Consider the following 18,768-nt stretch of genomic DNA (forward strand, 5'->3'; position numbering starts at 1 on the left):
AGATTTACATACATTCTAAATCATAAACATCTTAAAGACATCTAATAGACGTCTATTTGACATCTAAAAGGAAACGATCAACGTTAATTTAAAACGTTAAATTTATCAGTATATATTGTAACATATATTTGAGAAATTATTTATCTGATTGTATTAGCTTTTAGAGAGTGATAGTCAATGTAAAAAGCAAATGGTAAAAGCAGATGAACGCAAAAATCCTTAAGGAGCCCAAAGGGGTCAGACTGAATGATGCCAGATCACATGGGATTTATGGACCTTCTGCTGGGGAACACCTTTGTTTTCATTAATTGTCTTTCCATTTACCATTCTATTATATATTATTATTTTTTAAATAACACCTTTATTTTATGTAAAAAAACAGGTAAAATAAAACAATGAATGAATGCTTGCTTGATAAGAATAAAATATAAAAACTAGCCTAAAACTATTTTAAAAAATCAAGAGACTGAGCTTCTCTAATATCATTAAATCATGCTATTATCTTTATATATTAGAACTGCAGTTTATATTCTTATATGGACTTATTCACCACACTTAAAATGCTTTTTAAGGGCCATTGTATATTAATTTCACTTTTCACTTATGGCAGAATTAACACTATATATATAAAGTCTATTATCATTATAATAATCAATATGAGCAGGCATAATTCAAGGGTAATAAGCATATATCACAGTAGCATGTATGCATTTGCCCAGATCTGTGCTACTTACACAAATGTTGCAGGTTCAGTTCTTCATACAGACAACGTATTAATGCGAGTTATTAGGATCACACACACACTATTGCACCAATTTTCCTTTAACTCTCTGCTTAGCAAATCACAGTAAATGCTTGAGGCCAGATTTGACTGCATTTCCTTACAGAACCAGCTGTGAAACATTAACCAGGAATGGCCAGGTTAATAATCTCTGCTTTTTTTTGTCAAGGAAAATATCAGGGCATTCAAACTTAAAGGTAAAATAGTTCACCCCAAAATGAGCATTTTCTGAAAATCCCTCAGGCCATCCAAGATGTAGACGAGTTGTTAATTCGAGGGAACAGATCTGGAAAATTTTTTTGCATTATATCACTTGTTCACCAATGGATCCTCTGCAGTGAATGGGTGCCATCCGAATGAGAGTCCAAACAGCTGATAAAAACATCACAATAATCCACACCACTCCAGTCCATCAGTTAACATCTTAAAGTGGAGAGAAAAGCTATGTGTTTGTAAGAGCCAAATCAATCAATAAGACGTTTAAACTGTTACTTCTGGCCAAAACATCAGTCCATAATTGCCAATAATGCTTCCTCCAGTGAAAAAGTCCATCTCCTGTTTTCCTCTCACATCAAAATCCTTGTATTCGTTTAGAACTGTTTTGGGCTGTTTTCAGTTGTAACCAGTGCTTGATCTTTGAACATTTCTCTTCTTATTCAGAGGAAATTATTTTTTACTGGAGAAAGCAATATTATGGATAGGGGATTTATATTTTAGCTGTGATATAAGGGTTTGAAGTTCAAAAATGTTAGATAGATTTATTACAAACACACAGCTTTTTGCTTCAAACGACATTCATTACAGTTTTTCTCAATTGCTTTGGCTCAATTCTCGAATTAAACTTTTTTTCCCGAAACAATAAGTTCAGATCTCTATCTCCTGTTTTCCTCTCACATCAAAATCCAGTCATATTTGTTTTTTGCTTCACAAGATGTTAACTGATGGACTGGAGGGGTGTGTATTATTGTGATGTTTTTATCAGCTGCTTCGATTCTCATTCTGACGGCACCCATTCACTGCAGAGGATCCACTGGTGAGCAAGTGATGTGATGCTAAATTTCTCCAAATCTGATGAAGAAACAAACTCATCTACACTTTGGATGACCTGTGGCCTAAATTTTCATTTCGGAGTGAACTATTCTTTCAAAAACAAGTTGAGAAATAAAAACTCTCCTGTGCTTAAATCCAAGCTTTAGAAACAGTTTATTGCACTAAAAAAAAAAAAAAGATAACACCATGTCATAATTTTTTTAAGTACAAATCTCATTTCAGTGTTATTTCATATTTTGAAACCAGTCATTGCAGAACTGTACACTGGGAGCAAGTACCTGGATTGTGAGCAACTGCAGTTCAAATACAGACACGCAACTCAACAACTGCATAGTTTGAATACATTAGATGGGGATGCACTAATATTGTGGATACTTGTAGATCTGACTCGTTTTACTTGTCATCATTTTATTTTCCAGTTCTACAGCACGAACCACGAACACGCCATCGTCCACTCATCGTCAAATATCCTCCGTAAGTCACATTACGATCAGAGCGATGCATACAGTGCAGTTTACTTTGCAGTAACTACCTGTCCAAATCAACAGCAGATTTATTGCAAGTTAAAACATTTAAAAAGTAACAATAAAACACAGTGCCAAAGTCACACCTAAAGAAAGGTGAGCTTCTTACTGTAAATAAAAATAAAGAAAGCGACTTGAATCTGTGAATCCTTCCCGTTTTGTGATTGTCTGCTTCTCTATGCATTCAGTTGCTGTAGGAAAACCGGATTTGCAGAACGCAACTAGGATATTTTTGCGGTCAGCTTCAAGCATGACCGAATGTCTACCTATAGCGTTGATCTTACAGGGGGAAAAACGAGCAAAGCTCTGCTGAATGTAAACGGAGGCAATATGAATAAATATGAAAAGAATATTTACATACGAAAGTATTTACAGAATATCGACAGGCGTCACACTTCTACCAGCTAAAGTACCGCGATTACAGCTGCATGCCATTCTAAACCCTTACCATCGATGCAACCATCATCGTATTATAACTATTTCATTCTACATTGTCTCAGCAGTGATTATATTATTTATTCGGGTATCTCAAACCATCCCTAACACCTCACAGACAAGGTTCATGGCTTTCTATGGATCTTATAGGAAAGCAGTAGCGATGGGATTGAGGTCGCTACCCACAATTATATATAACAATGGCTATTTTGCATATAACATATTGGCGACTTTGACGGCACGTATCAGAATTTGTCTCAAAAAAGCCAAAAAGATAAAACGTTTGAAATTCAAGCATTTAACAAGCTTTGAGGACTCAGTTCAAACAATATTCAAGAGTGATAAAAGCAATAGTTCACCGACACTACAAAAGTAGACTTTCATCCTCAGTGTTTTTGTCTTGTTTTCCAGTACAAATATTTCAACATTCTTAAATCAACTTGAGAAGCAAAATACTTACGATAAAAAGTTAGATCAAAATTAAGTGAGTTTATGTTTAAAACGAGAAAAAAAAATCAGACCATTAGGGAAGAAAAATACATAATTTTAAGGGTTGCCAGATATCTTTCTTGTTTTAAACAGAGTCATTTAATTTCAGAAAACAACTCTCTTATATAATTTTGCTTGATTTATGAATGTTAAGATATTTGTAATGGGAAAACAAGACGAAAATACTAAGAGGGGAAAAACATTTTCGCAGTGTACGAATTTGAATGATGTCTAATTCACTCACCCTCATGTTATTCCAAACATTAATGCTGTTATCATTTTCATGGGATACAAAAAGAGATATTTAGAGGATGTTTTTCTCATGCAATAAATGTAAAAGTACTGTATATGGAAAAGAGCAGCACGAACATTCATCTAAACATCTCCGTTTGTGTTTTACATTATTTTTTTCGGTGAACCATTCCTTTAAATTCTAGTAACAAAGCCTGCTCGTCCTCTTTGTTACAAAAACAACATTAATAAAAATACATTTTATACATAATAAAACAGTACAAAATTCATTTTTTTCCTTTGTATTGGCACACAAAGTAGGACTATACAGTCATATCTGCTTTAAACAAAAACAATGCTATATATCAGTAGTTGTTTCGAATACAAGAAGAGTAGAATAACTGTATCAAATGAAACCACACTCTGAACGATCCATATTAAAAGAAAGAATGTTTCGTTTCCATCATTCCGAATTCAGAACGACTTCCAATCATGTGACCAGTGTTCAACCAATCACGTTCTTATTCCAGTTGATCCAGGTCGATACAAAAGAAACAAACAAGCATAGTGGGACAAAAAGCTCATTTCTACCATTAAAAGGCATAAAATACCACGTTCAGATACAGCCCCTGGATATCTATTGGAAGACATTAACGGGAACGTCCGTTCGTCACGAGAGAGCTGCGGTCACAGATGTCTCCCAACATGCGATGTTGGTGATCAAACCTCGTCCATCTGAGCTTGAGAGCGGGTCGCAGGGTTCACAACGAACACCAGAGCTGACGGAGCGGACGCTTTGGGGGTTTGAAGGGGGATGGGAGAGGATAGAAGTGAGGGATTGTGGGAGGAGGATGAATGACAGATCTGGAGCATCCGCTAAAAGGGTTTAGAAGAGAAGTGGTGGTATATCGAGGTCAAGAAAACAGCTAGGGATCAATTATCAGCAGAAACGACGACGGCTGAAGAAGCAATTTGTTATTGAATTTCTTTGCAGAAAAGATGCATCTTGTCTTGCTGTTTGCAGCTCATCTGCGATGAAAGTGGAGAAACATGCGATTATAATGCTGTAACACTGAGACCATGTGAAAACCCAGTAATTTGCTTTAAATGGGCTGATTTAGCTGGATGCGACGTTGTCGTCACGTGTGGATCAGTATTGGCTGGGTTATGCCACAAACATCCCGCGTTCGTTTTCCCGGTCAGGGAAATGATATCCTTTTCGCTGCTCTCACACTTGACTGGATCTGCATCTCTAGAGGTTCTCGCCCGGCTGGTACTGTGGTTCAGTAGAGGTGAAGTAGTCTTCCAGGAAGCTCTGGAGGTATTCAAAGGTGGGCCGCTCCTCGGGCTCCTTGCGCCAGCAGGTCAGCATCAGCTCGTGCAGGGATTCGGGGCACTCGGCGGGACAGGGCATCCTGTAGCCGCGCTCCACCTGGTCCAGCACCTCCCGGTTCACCATACCTGAGCGGAGGAGACACGTCAAGCAGTGTGGATGTGGGTCAGGTGTCAGATTGTGGTGCAGGCACATTTTAACCAGGCAGAGGATGTGAGTTGTCAGCAGGGAGGAACTACCGGAAATGTTTTCATGTGCCCTTTGTGGAGGGGGGCTCTTTAAAATGTTGTTTAATACGGGCAATGTGGCTTGTGTGTTATAAAAAATAAAAAATAAAATAAAAAACACCCTCAAAAACATTTTTAAAACATTTGTAGAGATGAAAACCCTGCATTGGAGTTAATGTGAATCATTTGGAAATAATAATAATAATGAATATTTTTTACAATTTGACATTATGGCCTAAAAATATCCCCCCAAATTTTTTTTCTTTCTTTTTTTAACAATAGAAATGTCTAAACTCAATGTGTTGGATTTAGTGTGAATAATTATAAGTGAAAATTATTTGAATGTAATGTTTTTGTAAGTTTATAAGTATTTTTTGTTAGAGATAAAAACCCTGCATTGGACTCAATGTGAATAATAATAATTTATATATATATTTTTAATTATTATGTCCTGTGAGTGAATTTTTTAAAATAATTATAATTCATTCATTTATTCCATCTTTTTTAGAATGGAATTTATCATTCTTTAAAAAAAGATGGAATACATTAATTCATTAAGAATAACTGTATCAAATGAAACCACACTCTGAACGATCCATATTAAAAGAAAGAATGTTTCGTTTCCATCATTCCGAATTCAGAACGACTTCCAATCATGTGACCAGTGTTCAACCAATCACGTTCTTATTCCAGTTGATCCAGGTCGATACAAAAGAAACAAACAAGCATAGTGGGACAAAAAGCTCATTTCTACCATTAAAAGGCATAAAATACCACGTTCAGATACAGCCCCTGGATATCTATTGGAAGACATTAACGGGAACGTCCGTTCGTCACGAGAGAGCTGCGGTCACAGATGTCTCCCAACATGCGATGTTGGTGATCAAACCTCGTCCATCTGAGCTTGAGAGCGGGTCGCAGGGTTCACAACGAACACCAGAGCTGACGGAGCGGACGCTTTGGGGGTTTGAAGGGGGATGGGAGAGGATAGAAGTGAGGGATTGTGGGAGGAGGATGAATGACAGATCTGGAGCATCCGCTAAAAGGGTTTAGAAGAGAAGTGGTGGTATATCGAGGTCAAGAAAACAGCTAGGGATCAATTATCAGCAGAAACGACGACGGCTGAAGAAGCAATTTGTTATTGAATTTCTTTGCAGAAAAGATGCATCTTGTCTTGCTGTTTGCAGCTCATCTGCGATGAAAGTGGAGAAACATGCGATTATAATGCTGTAACACTGAGACCATGTGAAAACCCAGTAATTTGCTTTAAATGGGCTGATTTAGCTGGATGCGACGTTGTCGTCACGTGTGGATCAGTATTGGCTGGGTTATGCCACAAACATCCCGCGTTCGTTTTCCCGGTCAGGGAAATGATATCCTTTTCGCTGCTCTCACACTTGACTGGATCTGCATCTCTAGAGGTTCTCGCCCGGCTGGTACTGTGGTTCAGTAGAGGTGAAGTAGTCTTCCAGGAAGCTCTGGAGGTATTCAAAGGTGGGCCGCTCCTCGGGCTCCTTGCGCCAGCAGGTCAGCATCAGCTCGTGCAGGGATTCGGGGCACTCGGCGGGACAGGGCATCCTGTAGCCGCGCTCCACCTGGTCCAGCACCTCCCGGTTCACCATACCTGAGCGGAGGAGACACGTCAAGCAGTGTGGATGTGGGTCAGGTGTCAGATTGTGGTGCAGGCACATTTTAACCAGGCAGAGGATGTGGGTTATCAGCAGAGAGGAACAACCGGAAATGCTTTCATGTGTCCTTTGCGCAGAGGGCTCTTTAAATTTTCATTTAATATGACAATATTATGCGTTAGATTGTCATAAACACACCCTCAAAAACGTTTTTTTCCCTTTCTTCTAAATATACATTTTAAATATAATAATAAAATTTTTTAAAAATCACTGTGTTGAATGGGATTTCTTTTAAGTTTAAAAGTATTACATTTATTCCCGGGCATTTGACTCGATGTGAATAATTTGGAAATAATAATAATAACAACAACAACATATTTTAAAACAAATTATTACATTATGGCCAGTGGAAAAAAATCCTCAAAAACATTCTCAAACTCACAAGCACAAACTCAATGTGCTGGATTTAGTGTGAATAATTCTAAGTGAAAATAATATGAATGTAATTGTTTTGTAAGCTTAAAATAATAAAATTTTGTTAGAGTTAAAAAAAAAAAAGATCATTGGATTTGCATTGGATAATAATGATTTATATATATATATATATATATACACACACACACATATACATACATAAATTATTATTATCCAATGCAGTTTTATTTATTATATATATATATATATATATATATATGTGTGTGTACATGTATATATATATATATATATATATATATACACCTTAAAAAAACATTTTTTATATAATTTATTTATTCCATCTTTTTTGAAAGAACAATAACAAGAATGTACCATTCTTTAAACAAATGGAATACATGAATTCATTATTATTATTATTATTAAAAATGTAAAAAAATATTCTTTTAGGATACACACACACACACACATAAATATATACATATATAAATATTATTATTATAGCTTAATAATCTATACTTTTATTTTATTACATTTTGGGTGACATAATAATTCTTAAATAATAATTTATAGAATAATATAAAAGATTATTATTTAAAATATTCATTTTTTTTTGTTTTTGTTTTTTAGAGAAGATGAACCCTGCACTGGACTCAATGGGAAAACTTAAAATTAATAGTTTTAAAATAATGTATAGAATAATTTATACTTTTAAATTAATTACTTTTCAAAACATATATAGTGCTTTTTTCAATACGTCAATACGTATATATATTTTTATATATATAAATATTTGAGATAATTTAGAATACATTTTTTTTTGAATAAGATGAGCTGGTGAGCTGGTGATATTTGACTGTAGAGCAGTAGTACCTGGATAAGGCACCCTGCCTTTGGTCGCCAGCTCCGTCAGTAAGACCCCAAACGACCACACGTCAGATTTGATGGTGAAGCGGCCGTAAAGCGCCGCCTCTGGCGCAGTCCACTTGATGGGAAACTTGGCTCCTGTTGTAATAATAATTTAAGAGAGGCCTGTCATCATGATTAAACTGATTCAATTAAGGTCGAAGCGCAGAAAAGGCAACAGCATTAAGTCTTAAAAATGAGACAGAGACGTTACGGCCTCAGGAAACAAGTGAAGATGTGAAGAACATGGAGAAGGACGGAGTCGCAGTGCTCACCCTGTCTGGCTGTGTATTCGTTGTCCTCGATGAGTCGAGCGAGGCCGAAGTCAGCCACTTTACACACCAGGTTATCACCCACCAGGATGTTGGCAGCCCTGAGGTCCCTGTGCACATAGTTCATTCTTTCCACGTACGCCATCCCAGAGGCGATCTGAGGACAACACATAAATTATAACGCCACCCTCCAGAGTATCCACAGAATAGAAATAGATTCATATACATTATGAAGACAGTGTCAGCGGCGCTTGGCCATGCAAAAACCACCACCACAATGCTGTTTTTAGTGATGCGCTCTACAGTATTCAAGTCTCTAAGTATAGTTCCTCCTTCAGTACAGGGTTATATAGTTTTTTATTTAGATTTTTATTTTTTACTCTATGAGTGTTAATTTAATTACGTTTACATTTATGAATTTGGCAGACACTTTTATCCAAAGCGACATACATTGCTTTCAAGATAATGACCTTGGCATTGGCGCTGTGCTGTACTGTTTGAGCTGCAGGAACTACTATTTGTTTATCTATTTATTGCAAATGTATATAATGTTTCAGAGTAGCCTAGGGTCATTGCTATTGTTATGTAGTGGCATTTACATGTTTAATTACAGTGGGTTGTAAGATTCTGTATCAAAAATTAAAACTAAAATCGATTTGTGGCTACTTTAGTCAGTCTTGGAGTCATGAAAAAAAGTATATATATATATATATATATAAAAAATACACACACACACACAACAAACATAAAATTCGCAATTATTATTTTTAGTAAAGTAAATAATACTTTTTCTTCAACATTTTCAGTCAGTTTTGGAGTCATGAAAATGTGTTCAGTTTCATAATATAATATAATATAATATATAATATAATATAATATAATACTTATATTCAGAAAGGATGCATTCAATTATTAAGGCACTAAAGAACTTTCAATTCATAAAAAATTCTGAATTTTTTTTTTTTATATAGATAGATAGATAGATGGATAGATAGATGCTGAAAATTCGGTTTTGATCACAGGAATAAATTACATTTTATAATACATTCAAATTGAAAACAAAAGATGTCTTTCAAAACATTAAAAAAAAAAAAAAAACTTACCACACCCAAACTTTTGATCAGTAATGTATATTTTCTAATATAACGTTTCCAATTATATTACTTTTTATTTAAGTATCAAAACTTAAATAAAAAAAGTGTATTTTTCTTTGTGATTTCATTATTAGATATCCTATCATAATGCCAGTATGAAAGTACCTGAGAGGCCATATCCACAAGCTGAGGCAACCGCAGCATTTTCCCCATGTCACCCTTCAGGAAATCCAGCAGACTTCCTGTGAAAACAGAAATCACAGCGTCACATGTCTATTCCCACCTTTACTGGCAGACCTCACCACAAAGCTGCTATAACCAGATGCTCTATTTACACATCTTACAGCGAGTTCTCATTTCTTAGACATCTTTGGCCCAATATAGTTCACTGGATCTCTGTACTGACCTTGTCCCATGTACTCAGTGACGATGTAAATGGGCTCCTCCGAGACGACGGCATAAAGCTGCACCAGCTTCTCGTGCCGGAGTTTCTTCATCACCTGTGCTTCCTGCAGGAAGGCCTCAGGAGACATAGTGCCAGTCTTCAGAGTCTTGATGGCCACGCGTGTCGTGCCGTTCCAAGTGCCTGATGGGAAAAAAAGACACTGTGAACGCTTGCTTGTATCATTACACAGCTGTGCTATTTTGTACTGGTGACCTTCTAATTTAACTCACAAAGCTTTAGTTTTTGAAGGAAGGAAGTTGAAAGAAGCAGTCTTACCCATCCAGACCTCTCCGAAGCAGCCCTGGCCAAGTTTGACGTCCAGTCTCAGAGAGTCCCGTGGGATCTCCCAGGCGTCCCGTGCCAGGCCCTGAGTCTGAGGCTTCAGCACGGGACACACGTCAGTCAGACAGTGACACAGGCCGTCTGCGTGCTCTGTGACGGACACCCGGAAATGCTTTCATGTGTCCTTTGCGCAGAGGGCTCTTTAAAATTTCATTTAATATGACAATATTATGCGTTAGATTGTCATAAACACACCCTCAAAAACGTTTTTTTCCCTTTCTTCTAAATATACATTTTAAATATAATAATAAAAAATTTAAAAAATCACTGTGTTGAATGGGATTTCTTTTAAGTTTAAAAGTATTACATTTATTCCCGGGCATTTGACTCGATGTGAATAATTTGGAAATAATAATAATAACAACAACAACATATTTTAAAACAAATTATTACATTATGGCCAGTGGAAAAAAATCCTCAAAAACATTCTCAAACTCACAAGCACAAACTCAATGTGCTGGATTTAGTGTGAATAATTCTAAGTGAAAATAATATGAATGTAATTGTTTTGTAAGCTTAAAATAATTAAATTTTGTTAGAGTTAAAAAAAAAAAAAGATCATTGGATTTGCATTGGATAATAATGATTTATATATATTATTAAAAATGTAAAAAATGATTTTTTTAGGATACACACACACACACACACATAAATATATACATATATAAATATTATTATTATAGCTTAATAATCTATACTTTTATTTTATTACATTTTGGGTGACATAATAATTCTTAAATAATAATTTATAGAATAATATAAAAGATTATTATTTAAAATATTCATTTTTTTTTGTTTTTGTTTTTTAGAGAAGATGAACCCTGCACTGGACTCAATGGGAAAACTTAAAATTAATAGTTTTAAAATAATGTATAGAATAATTTATACTTTTAAATTAATTACTTTTCAAAACATATATAGTGCTTTTTTCAATACGTAATTGCACATATATATTTTTATATATATAAATATTTGAGATAATTTAGAATACATTTTTTTTTTAATAAGATGAGCTGGTGACTGATTCATATTTGACTGTAGAGCAGTAGTACCTGGATAAGGCACCCTGCCTTTGGTCGCCAGCTCCGTCAGTAAGACCCCAAACGACCACACGTCAGATTTGATGGTGAAGCGGCCGTAAAGCGCCGCCTCTGGCGCAGTCCACTTGATGGGAAACTTGGCTCCTGTTGTAATAATGATTTAAGAGAGGCCTGTCATCATGATTAAACTGATTCAATTAAGGTCGAAGCGCAGAAAAGGCAACAGCATTAAGTCTTAAAAATGAGACAGAGACGTTACGGCCTCAGGAAACAAGTGAAGATGTGAAGAACATGGAGAAGGACGGAGTCGCAGTGCTCACCCTGTCTGGCTGTGTATTCGTTGTCCTCGATGAGTCGAGCGAGGCCGAAGTCAGCCACTTTACACACCAGGTTATCACCCACCAGGATGTTGGCAGCTCTGAGGTCCCTGTGCACATAGTTCATTCTTTCCACGTACGCCATCCCAGAGGCGATCTGAGGACAACACATAAATTATAACGCCACCCTCCAGAGTATCCACAGAATAGAAATAGATTCATATACATTATGAAGACAGTGTCAGCGGCGCTTGGCCATGCAAAAACCACCACCACAATGCTGTTTTTAGTGATGCGCTCTACAGTATTCAAGTCTCTAAGTATAGTTCCTCCTTCAGTACAGGGTTATATAGTTTTTTATTTAGATTTTTATTTTTTACTCTATGAGTGTTAATTTAATTACGTTTACATTTATGAATTTGGCAGACACTTTTATCCAAAGCGACATACATTGCTTTCAAGATAATGACCTTGGCATTGGCGCTGTGCTGTACTGTTTGAGCTGCAGGAACTACTATTTGTTTATCTATTTATTGCAAATGTATATAATGTTTCAGAGTAGCCTAGGGTCATTGCTATTGTTATGTAGTGGCATTTACATGTTTAATTACAGTGGGTTGTAAGATTCTGTATCAAAAATTAAAACTAAAATCGATTTGTGGCTACTTTAGTCAGTCTTGGAGTCATGAAAAAAAGTATATATATATATATATATATATAAAAAATACACACACACACACAACAAACATAAAATTCGCAATTATTATTTTTAGTAAAGTAAATAATACTTTTTCTTCAACATTTTCAGTCAGTTTTGGAGTCATGAAAATGTGTTCAGTTTCATAATATAATATAATATAATATATAATATAATATAATATAATACTTATATTCAGAAAGGATGCATTCAATTATTAAGGCACTAAAGAACTTTCAATTCATAAAAAATTCTGAAATTTTTTTTTTATATAGATAGATGGATAGATAGATGCTGAAAATTCGGTTTTGATCACAGGAATAAATTACATTTTATAATACATTCAAATTGAAAACATAAGATGTCTTTCAAAACATTAAAAAAAAAAAAAAACTTACCACACCCAAACTTTTGATCAGTAATGTATATTTTCTAATATAACGTTTCCAATTATATTACTTTTTATTTAAGTATCAAAACTTAAATAAAAAAAGTGTATTTTTCTTTGTGATTTCATTATTAGATATCCTATCATAATGCCAGTATGAAAGTACCTGAGAGGCCATATCCACAAGCTGAGGCAACCGCAGCATTTTCCCCATGTCACCCTTCAGGAAATCCAGCAGACTTCCTGTGAAAACAGAAATCACAGCGTCACATGTCTATTCCCACCTTTACTGGCAGACCTCACCACAAAGCTGCTATAACCAGATGCTCTATTTACACATCTTACAGCGAGTTCTCATTTCTTAGACATCTTTGGCCCAATATAGTTCACTGGATCTCTGTACTGACCTTGTCCCATGTACTCAGTGACGATGTAAATGGGCTCCTCCGAGACGACGGCATAAAGCTGCACCAGCTTCTCGTGCCGGAGTTTCTTCATCACCTGTGCTTCCTGCAGGAAGGCCTCAGGAGACATAGTGCCAGGCTTCAGGGTCTTGATGGCCACGCATGTCGTGCCGTTCCAAGTGCCTGATGGGAAAAAAAGACACTGTGAACGCTTGCTTGTATCATTACACAGCTGTGCTATTTTGTACTGGTGACCTTCTAATTTAACTCACAAAGCTTTAGTTTTTGAAGGAAGGAAGTTGAAAGAAGCAGTCTTACCCATCCAGACCTCTCCGAAGCAGCCCTGGCCAAGTTTGACGTCCAGTCTCAGAGAGTCCCGTGGGATCTCCCAGGCGTCCCGTGCCAGGCCCTGAGTCTGAGGCTTCAGCACGGGACACACGTCAGTCAGACAGTGACACAGGCCGTCTGCGTGCTCTGTGACGGACACAGACAGAAAGGAGCGTGTTTATGTTTTGTTTTTTTTCGGTTAAAAATTTTGCATTGTTACTGCAATAGTATTTTCTTTTTTTGGGGGGTAGTTCTGGCTCATTCGGATTCTGTATTAAATGCACAAAGATGCTTTTGTTGCAGAATTAAAATGTTATAAAAAGTTAATGAAATGTATTATTACTAGTCAAATAATTGTTTTAATTAAAAATAATAAATAAATATAACTTATTATTTTTAATAATAATACAATTATTTTAATATTTTTAGTATACCTTAATAAATGAAGATTAATATTTAATATATTATTAAATAATTTAAAATAAATAAAACGGAATAAAAAAAAAATAAGTAAATACTTACACAACTTACTATATAATACTTATGCTTTATAACTTATTCTAACATACATAAATGTAACCATATTAACAAATTAATAAATTTGTTAATTAAAAATACATTTTTAATTAACAACAACATACCTTCAATGCCTTCAATGCATTATAATTATTTTTGTATTATTATTTTTCAATAATAATAATAATTTACATAATCTACAAAATTATTATAATTGACAATAAATAATAATATATTAATACAAATAATAATAATACCCATAAATAACTGAAATAGGTAAGCATCTTACATCTTTCTCTTAGCAGGGTTTTAGGGCCCATTAATGCTATATTTAGGGCAGCATAAGAAGTAAAGGATGAGTCATTATGTAATTGCTTTATGCAATAGATTTTTTATAGATCTAACAGTCTTCTTATTTTGCAAAAACTTGAGTTCCCACTTCCAGAAATACCAGTCTGTATCACTTCCCTTCACAGACATTCAGAAAGGAGCAGGTCTATGAGAAAGCGACTCACGGTGGTAGTGGTTGACCAGCTGCTGTAATGTACTGAACTGAGTGCGCGACGTGATGTAAAATCCCCCGCTGTCCAGCTTCCTGATCTTGTAATGTTTGACATTTAGACCCTTGACGTTGTCGTAATCCAGAACGGAAAGACAGTAGGCACCTAAAAAAACCACAAAGAACACATTTGAGAGGTGAAGCGGATGACATGAACGGCACTAACAAACATTTAGATTTGAAACTGTTAGATTAGTATGACGGGTGCCAGATTCGACACTTTTGTAGTATTTGATTTTTCCTCGAAGTCGACTAATCTGAGCAAAAACATCCATTTGGTGCATTTGTTTCTTTCTTTCATTTGCAGTTTCTGGTCCCCATTGACTTCCATAGTATTTTTTCCATACTATTGAAGTCGATGGCTACCGGCGTCAACTGTTTGGCTTCTTCAACATTCTTCAAAATATCGTCTTTTGTGTTCAACAGAAGAATTGTCATTTTTGGGTGAACTGTCCCTTTAAAAGGCCTTTTACTTGGTAAAAAAGTATCAACTCAAATCAATCAGACGACAGAAAGTATGTAGTAGATGGTGCATAACAGGCCTTTCAGGAACATTTTGATCACGTTGATGATTCTGGGGCCTGTTTTATAAAACATTATTTCAGTTAGTCTGAATTATTTTGAACCATATCAGCAGACAATAAGTCAGGCTAACTGAAATAAGCCTGGCTTGTTTGGTAAACTTGTTTTATGAAACAGACCCCAGGTCTTCATAGGGTTAATAAACACTGTGTAAAATGCTCTGAAGTGGGCGCTGTGGTCATCACACTCATTCATTCACTCTGTCGGTCACTTGCTCCCTGGTTTCTTTGGGGATTGACTCATCTTCAGTCTCTCTCGGTGAGCCTCTCGCTGATCGTATGAGCCGTGTGCTATGGCTCACGATTATACGCTTGACCTACTTCTCGCTCTTCATCCCTGCAAGCACTTCTCTGACCTTCGTATACTGTCGTACGCAGCCATATGCACTCTTCACATATCATCTCAGATGAACGTTGTTTGTGTAAACGGCCATATATGGAGCGTGGCTCTTTACAGTGTTTAGAGAGAGAAAGGCTGCAGGGAGGAGATGAGGAATGCAGAAAAGGGGAATTCAACTGAACGTGCACTTTGTTCTGATCTGAAATCCTGAAATGCAATTTCCTCAATGTAGACACAAGCATGAGCAATTTCCTCCACACTGGTGTTGGTTATTTGTCGTCGCTGTGTATATGAATAGTTTCTTTATTATGCAACTGTTACAGTAGCTGTGGTCTCTGAATTTGACTGGAATTTTTTTTTGGAGAGATGCTTTCGTTAAAAAAAAAAAGAAAAGTTAAGGAAAAAACTATTCCCTGGGATGTTGAACTCTTGGACCCTGATGTTATGAGTGCCAAGCTCTACTGGAAAGAACGGAGTTTCATTCCCTAGATTTCATTCTGACACAATTTTCCATTCATCCCTACAGTTTGGCCTTTGAATCAACACTGTGACACCAGACAAAGGGTAATGATAAAATATTAATTCTATATTAATTCACAAAACTGTGGTAAACAGAATTAAAATTAAAAAATGACAATTTATCTAAATTAAAAATGTTAAAATATATGTATTACTATTATCATTATAATTATTTTAAATTAATAAACAATATAAATTATAAATAAATTATTTGCTATAGTAGTAATAATAATACAATTCTTTTTATATTTAATAAATAAAATAAAACATTTTATTGTGATTTTATGGTATTAGATGGATTTAATATACTCTGTAGGCCATATATTTAGTTTTTTGCTTTGCTCCTTTTAGTATTTTATGTGGATTCAATTTTAATAATTCTTATTGCTGTTTATTAATTAATTAATGATAAAGAGCTTAATATTTTATTGTGCTTTTATGCTGTTAGATGGATTTATATATTTAATATACTGTGTATGAAATATATATTTTTTGTGCTTTTGCTTTGCTCCTTGTTTTATGTGGATATAATTGTAATAATTATTTTTATGTTAATATTAAATTAAATAAAATAAAATAATTTATTGTGCATCTGAATGGATTTGTATATTTAATATACTGTGTATGCCGTATATTTGTGTGTTTTTTGCTTTGCTCCTTTTTATGTGGATATCATTTTAATAATTATTTTTATTTTAATATTAAATGAATAATAAATAAAAAATTGTATTGTGCCTTTGGATGAATTTATATATTTAATATAATGTGTATGCCATATATGTCTGTGTTAATGCTATGCTCCTTTTTTTTTTGGTTTTTAATTTTAATAATAGTCTATTTCTGTACATTTTCATTTTAGGAAGACTTGTAACACTGTCCAGGGACTACAGATGAAAAATAACCTTTGGGTTCAATCTGGTGCATTTACAGAAACATTTATTAACGTGCATTGTCCCTGTGCGCGCACACACACACACACACACACACACACACACACACACACACACAAAACTACTTATAAATAGATCAAATAAATAAATTTTTTTTTTAAAGTGTTCAGCGTTTGTACTGTTCATATTCAATGACCTTTGGTTGTCTCACTCTCTCGGACCAGGAAAGTTCCTCTCCTGTTTTCCAGACTCAAGAGGAGGCGCTCGGAGTCCCTGCGTGTGATCTTTCCAAAGTACCATCTGGAGAGAGATGAAGAAAAAGAAAGAGAGAGAGAGTGTGTATTTAGAGTAAGTAATCACATGTAACACTGTATCAGAGACACACAGCTTATGCTGGTACACATTCAGAACTGCCATCCCATTGAGCAAACATGTACACCACCATTCAAAAGTCTAGCGTCTGTAAGAATAAACTCACCAAGGATGCATTTATTTATTAATATTTTGAAATCATTAGAATCTAAAATAACTTTTTTCTATTTGAATCAACGTTAAAATGTCATTTATTCCTGTGATGCAAAGCATCATTACTCCAGTCTTCAGTGTCACATGATCCTTCAGAAACCAGTCCAATATGATGATTTGCTGCTCAACAAACATTTCTTGTTATTATCAACGTTGAAAGCAGCTGTGAAGCTTGTACAAACTGTTTCAGGATTTTCTGATAAACAGCATCTTTTGTAACATTCTAAATCTCTATACTGTCACTCTTGATCAATTTAATGTGTCTTTGATAAAATTTGATAAAATTTATTTTTAAAATAGCTTACTAACCCCAAACATTTAAACAGTAGTGTACATTTAATCTATTATACAATTGAGCTTGCGTACCTAATAACGTTTGCATTACCTTGCATGATTTGGGCCTGAAATGACTATACTTTACAATAATTGTCATCTGAATTGTGCTGCATGAGATATTGAACATTGATTCAGGTTGTAATATTCCTACTCTTAGTTCCAGTAGCGATAAAACGATGGTGTTTGGGATTCATGAGCGACTCGGTGACATTTAGTGTCTATAAATCAGCGCAGTTTGTTGTTAGCCGCTGCGCTCTCTCAGAGTCTTACCTTTTCTCCAGAGTCAATCTGAGATGACTGGCAAGGCAAGGGTGGAAAAATGAGTCATTACAGGTTTTCAAAGGAGTGCTTGTGTGTATTTGTTTAATGCGGCAGTCGACTGAGCAACAGCGCGTGTGTGTCTCAGGAAAAATGACTGGAATATGAACAGGACAGACAATAGTAGACGGGCCGCCTGAGGCAAACACTGACGTATTTTACACAGTCAAGAAGGAAAAGGTATTTGGGCCACAAGGGTTTTTTCTTTCTAACTGATGGGATGATGGAGAGACTTCATCTCAGATAATGGAGGAGGGCGAAAGAGCAAAACCATGAGGGGAAATATGAAGGACTCAAAGGTCAGACCGGAAGGAGAGAGAGAGGGGCGAGAATGAATCATTCTGTTAGTAACGTCACAAGGGGTGGGCGTCAGTGTTATTTTAGTGTCATTGAGATATTATTATTGTTTAATAATGGTCTGAATTCAGTTTTTATTTATTTATTTATTTATTTTATTTTAATAGTTATTTTTGTATATTTTCCATTTTCATTTTTGCTAAAGTTTTAGTAATTGTGTTGTGTGTTTGTCATTTGTATTTTTTTATGTCTTGTCTTTATAGTTTTTATTCATTTGTAATTTTATTTCTAGTTGTTTTAGTAAATCACGTTAAATGAAATGAAAATTAGATATATTTCCTTGGAAACTAGCTGAGAGAGAGAGAGAGATGACAGACAGACAGGCAGATAGATGACAGACAGATGACAGACAGACAGGCAGACAGACAGATAGATGACAGACAGACAGACAGATAGATGACAGACAGATAGATAGAAAGAAAGAAGATAGATGACAGACAGACAGACAGACAGATGACAGACAGA

General features: G+C 35.3%; 1 protein-coding gene across 3 annotated transcripts in view; it reads right to left on the bottom strand.

Annotated features, from left to right (window-relative positions):
• Positions 1–5,647: 5,647 nt before the first annotated feature.
• The window catches only part of LOC107558752 (proto-oncogene tyrosine-protein kinase Src-like), a 55,712-nt gene continuing 42,591 nt past the window's right edge, over positions 5,648–18,768 (bottom strand). For all 3 annotated transcript variants that reach the window (XM_016242424.1, XM_016242426.1, XM_016242425.1), the window contains 8 exons: positions 16,964–17,067; positions 14,394–14,543; positions 13,354–13,509; positions 13,039–13,218; positions 12,798–12,874; positions 11,550–11,703; positions 11,242–11,373; positions 5,648–6,694 (listed from right to left, as the gene is read on the bottom strand). In XM_016242424.1, the coding sequence (XP_016097910.1) occupies positions 6,486–6,694; positions 11,242–11,373; positions 11,550–11,703; positions 12,798–12,874; positions 13,039–13,218; positions 13,354–13,509; positions 14,394–14,543; positions 16,964–17,067 (1,162 nt within the window). In that variant the 3' untranslated portion in view covers positions 5,648–6,485. The remainder of the gene's footprint in view (positions 6,695–11,241; positions 11,374–11,549; positions 11,704–12,797; positions 12,875–13,038; positions 13,219–13,353; positions 13,510–14,393; positions 14,544–16,963; positions 17,068–18,768) is intronic.

Source organism: Sinocyclocheilus grahami, unplaced genomic scaffold (genome assembly GCF_001515645.1).
Source record: "Sinocyclocheilus grahami isolate Dianchi unplaced genomic scaffold, SAMN03320097.WGS_v1.1 scaffold657.1, whole genome shotgun sequence".
Lineage (NCBI taxonomy): Eukaryota > Metazoa > Chordata > Actinopteri > Cypriniformes > Cyprinidae > Sinocyclocheilus > Sinocyclocheilus grahami.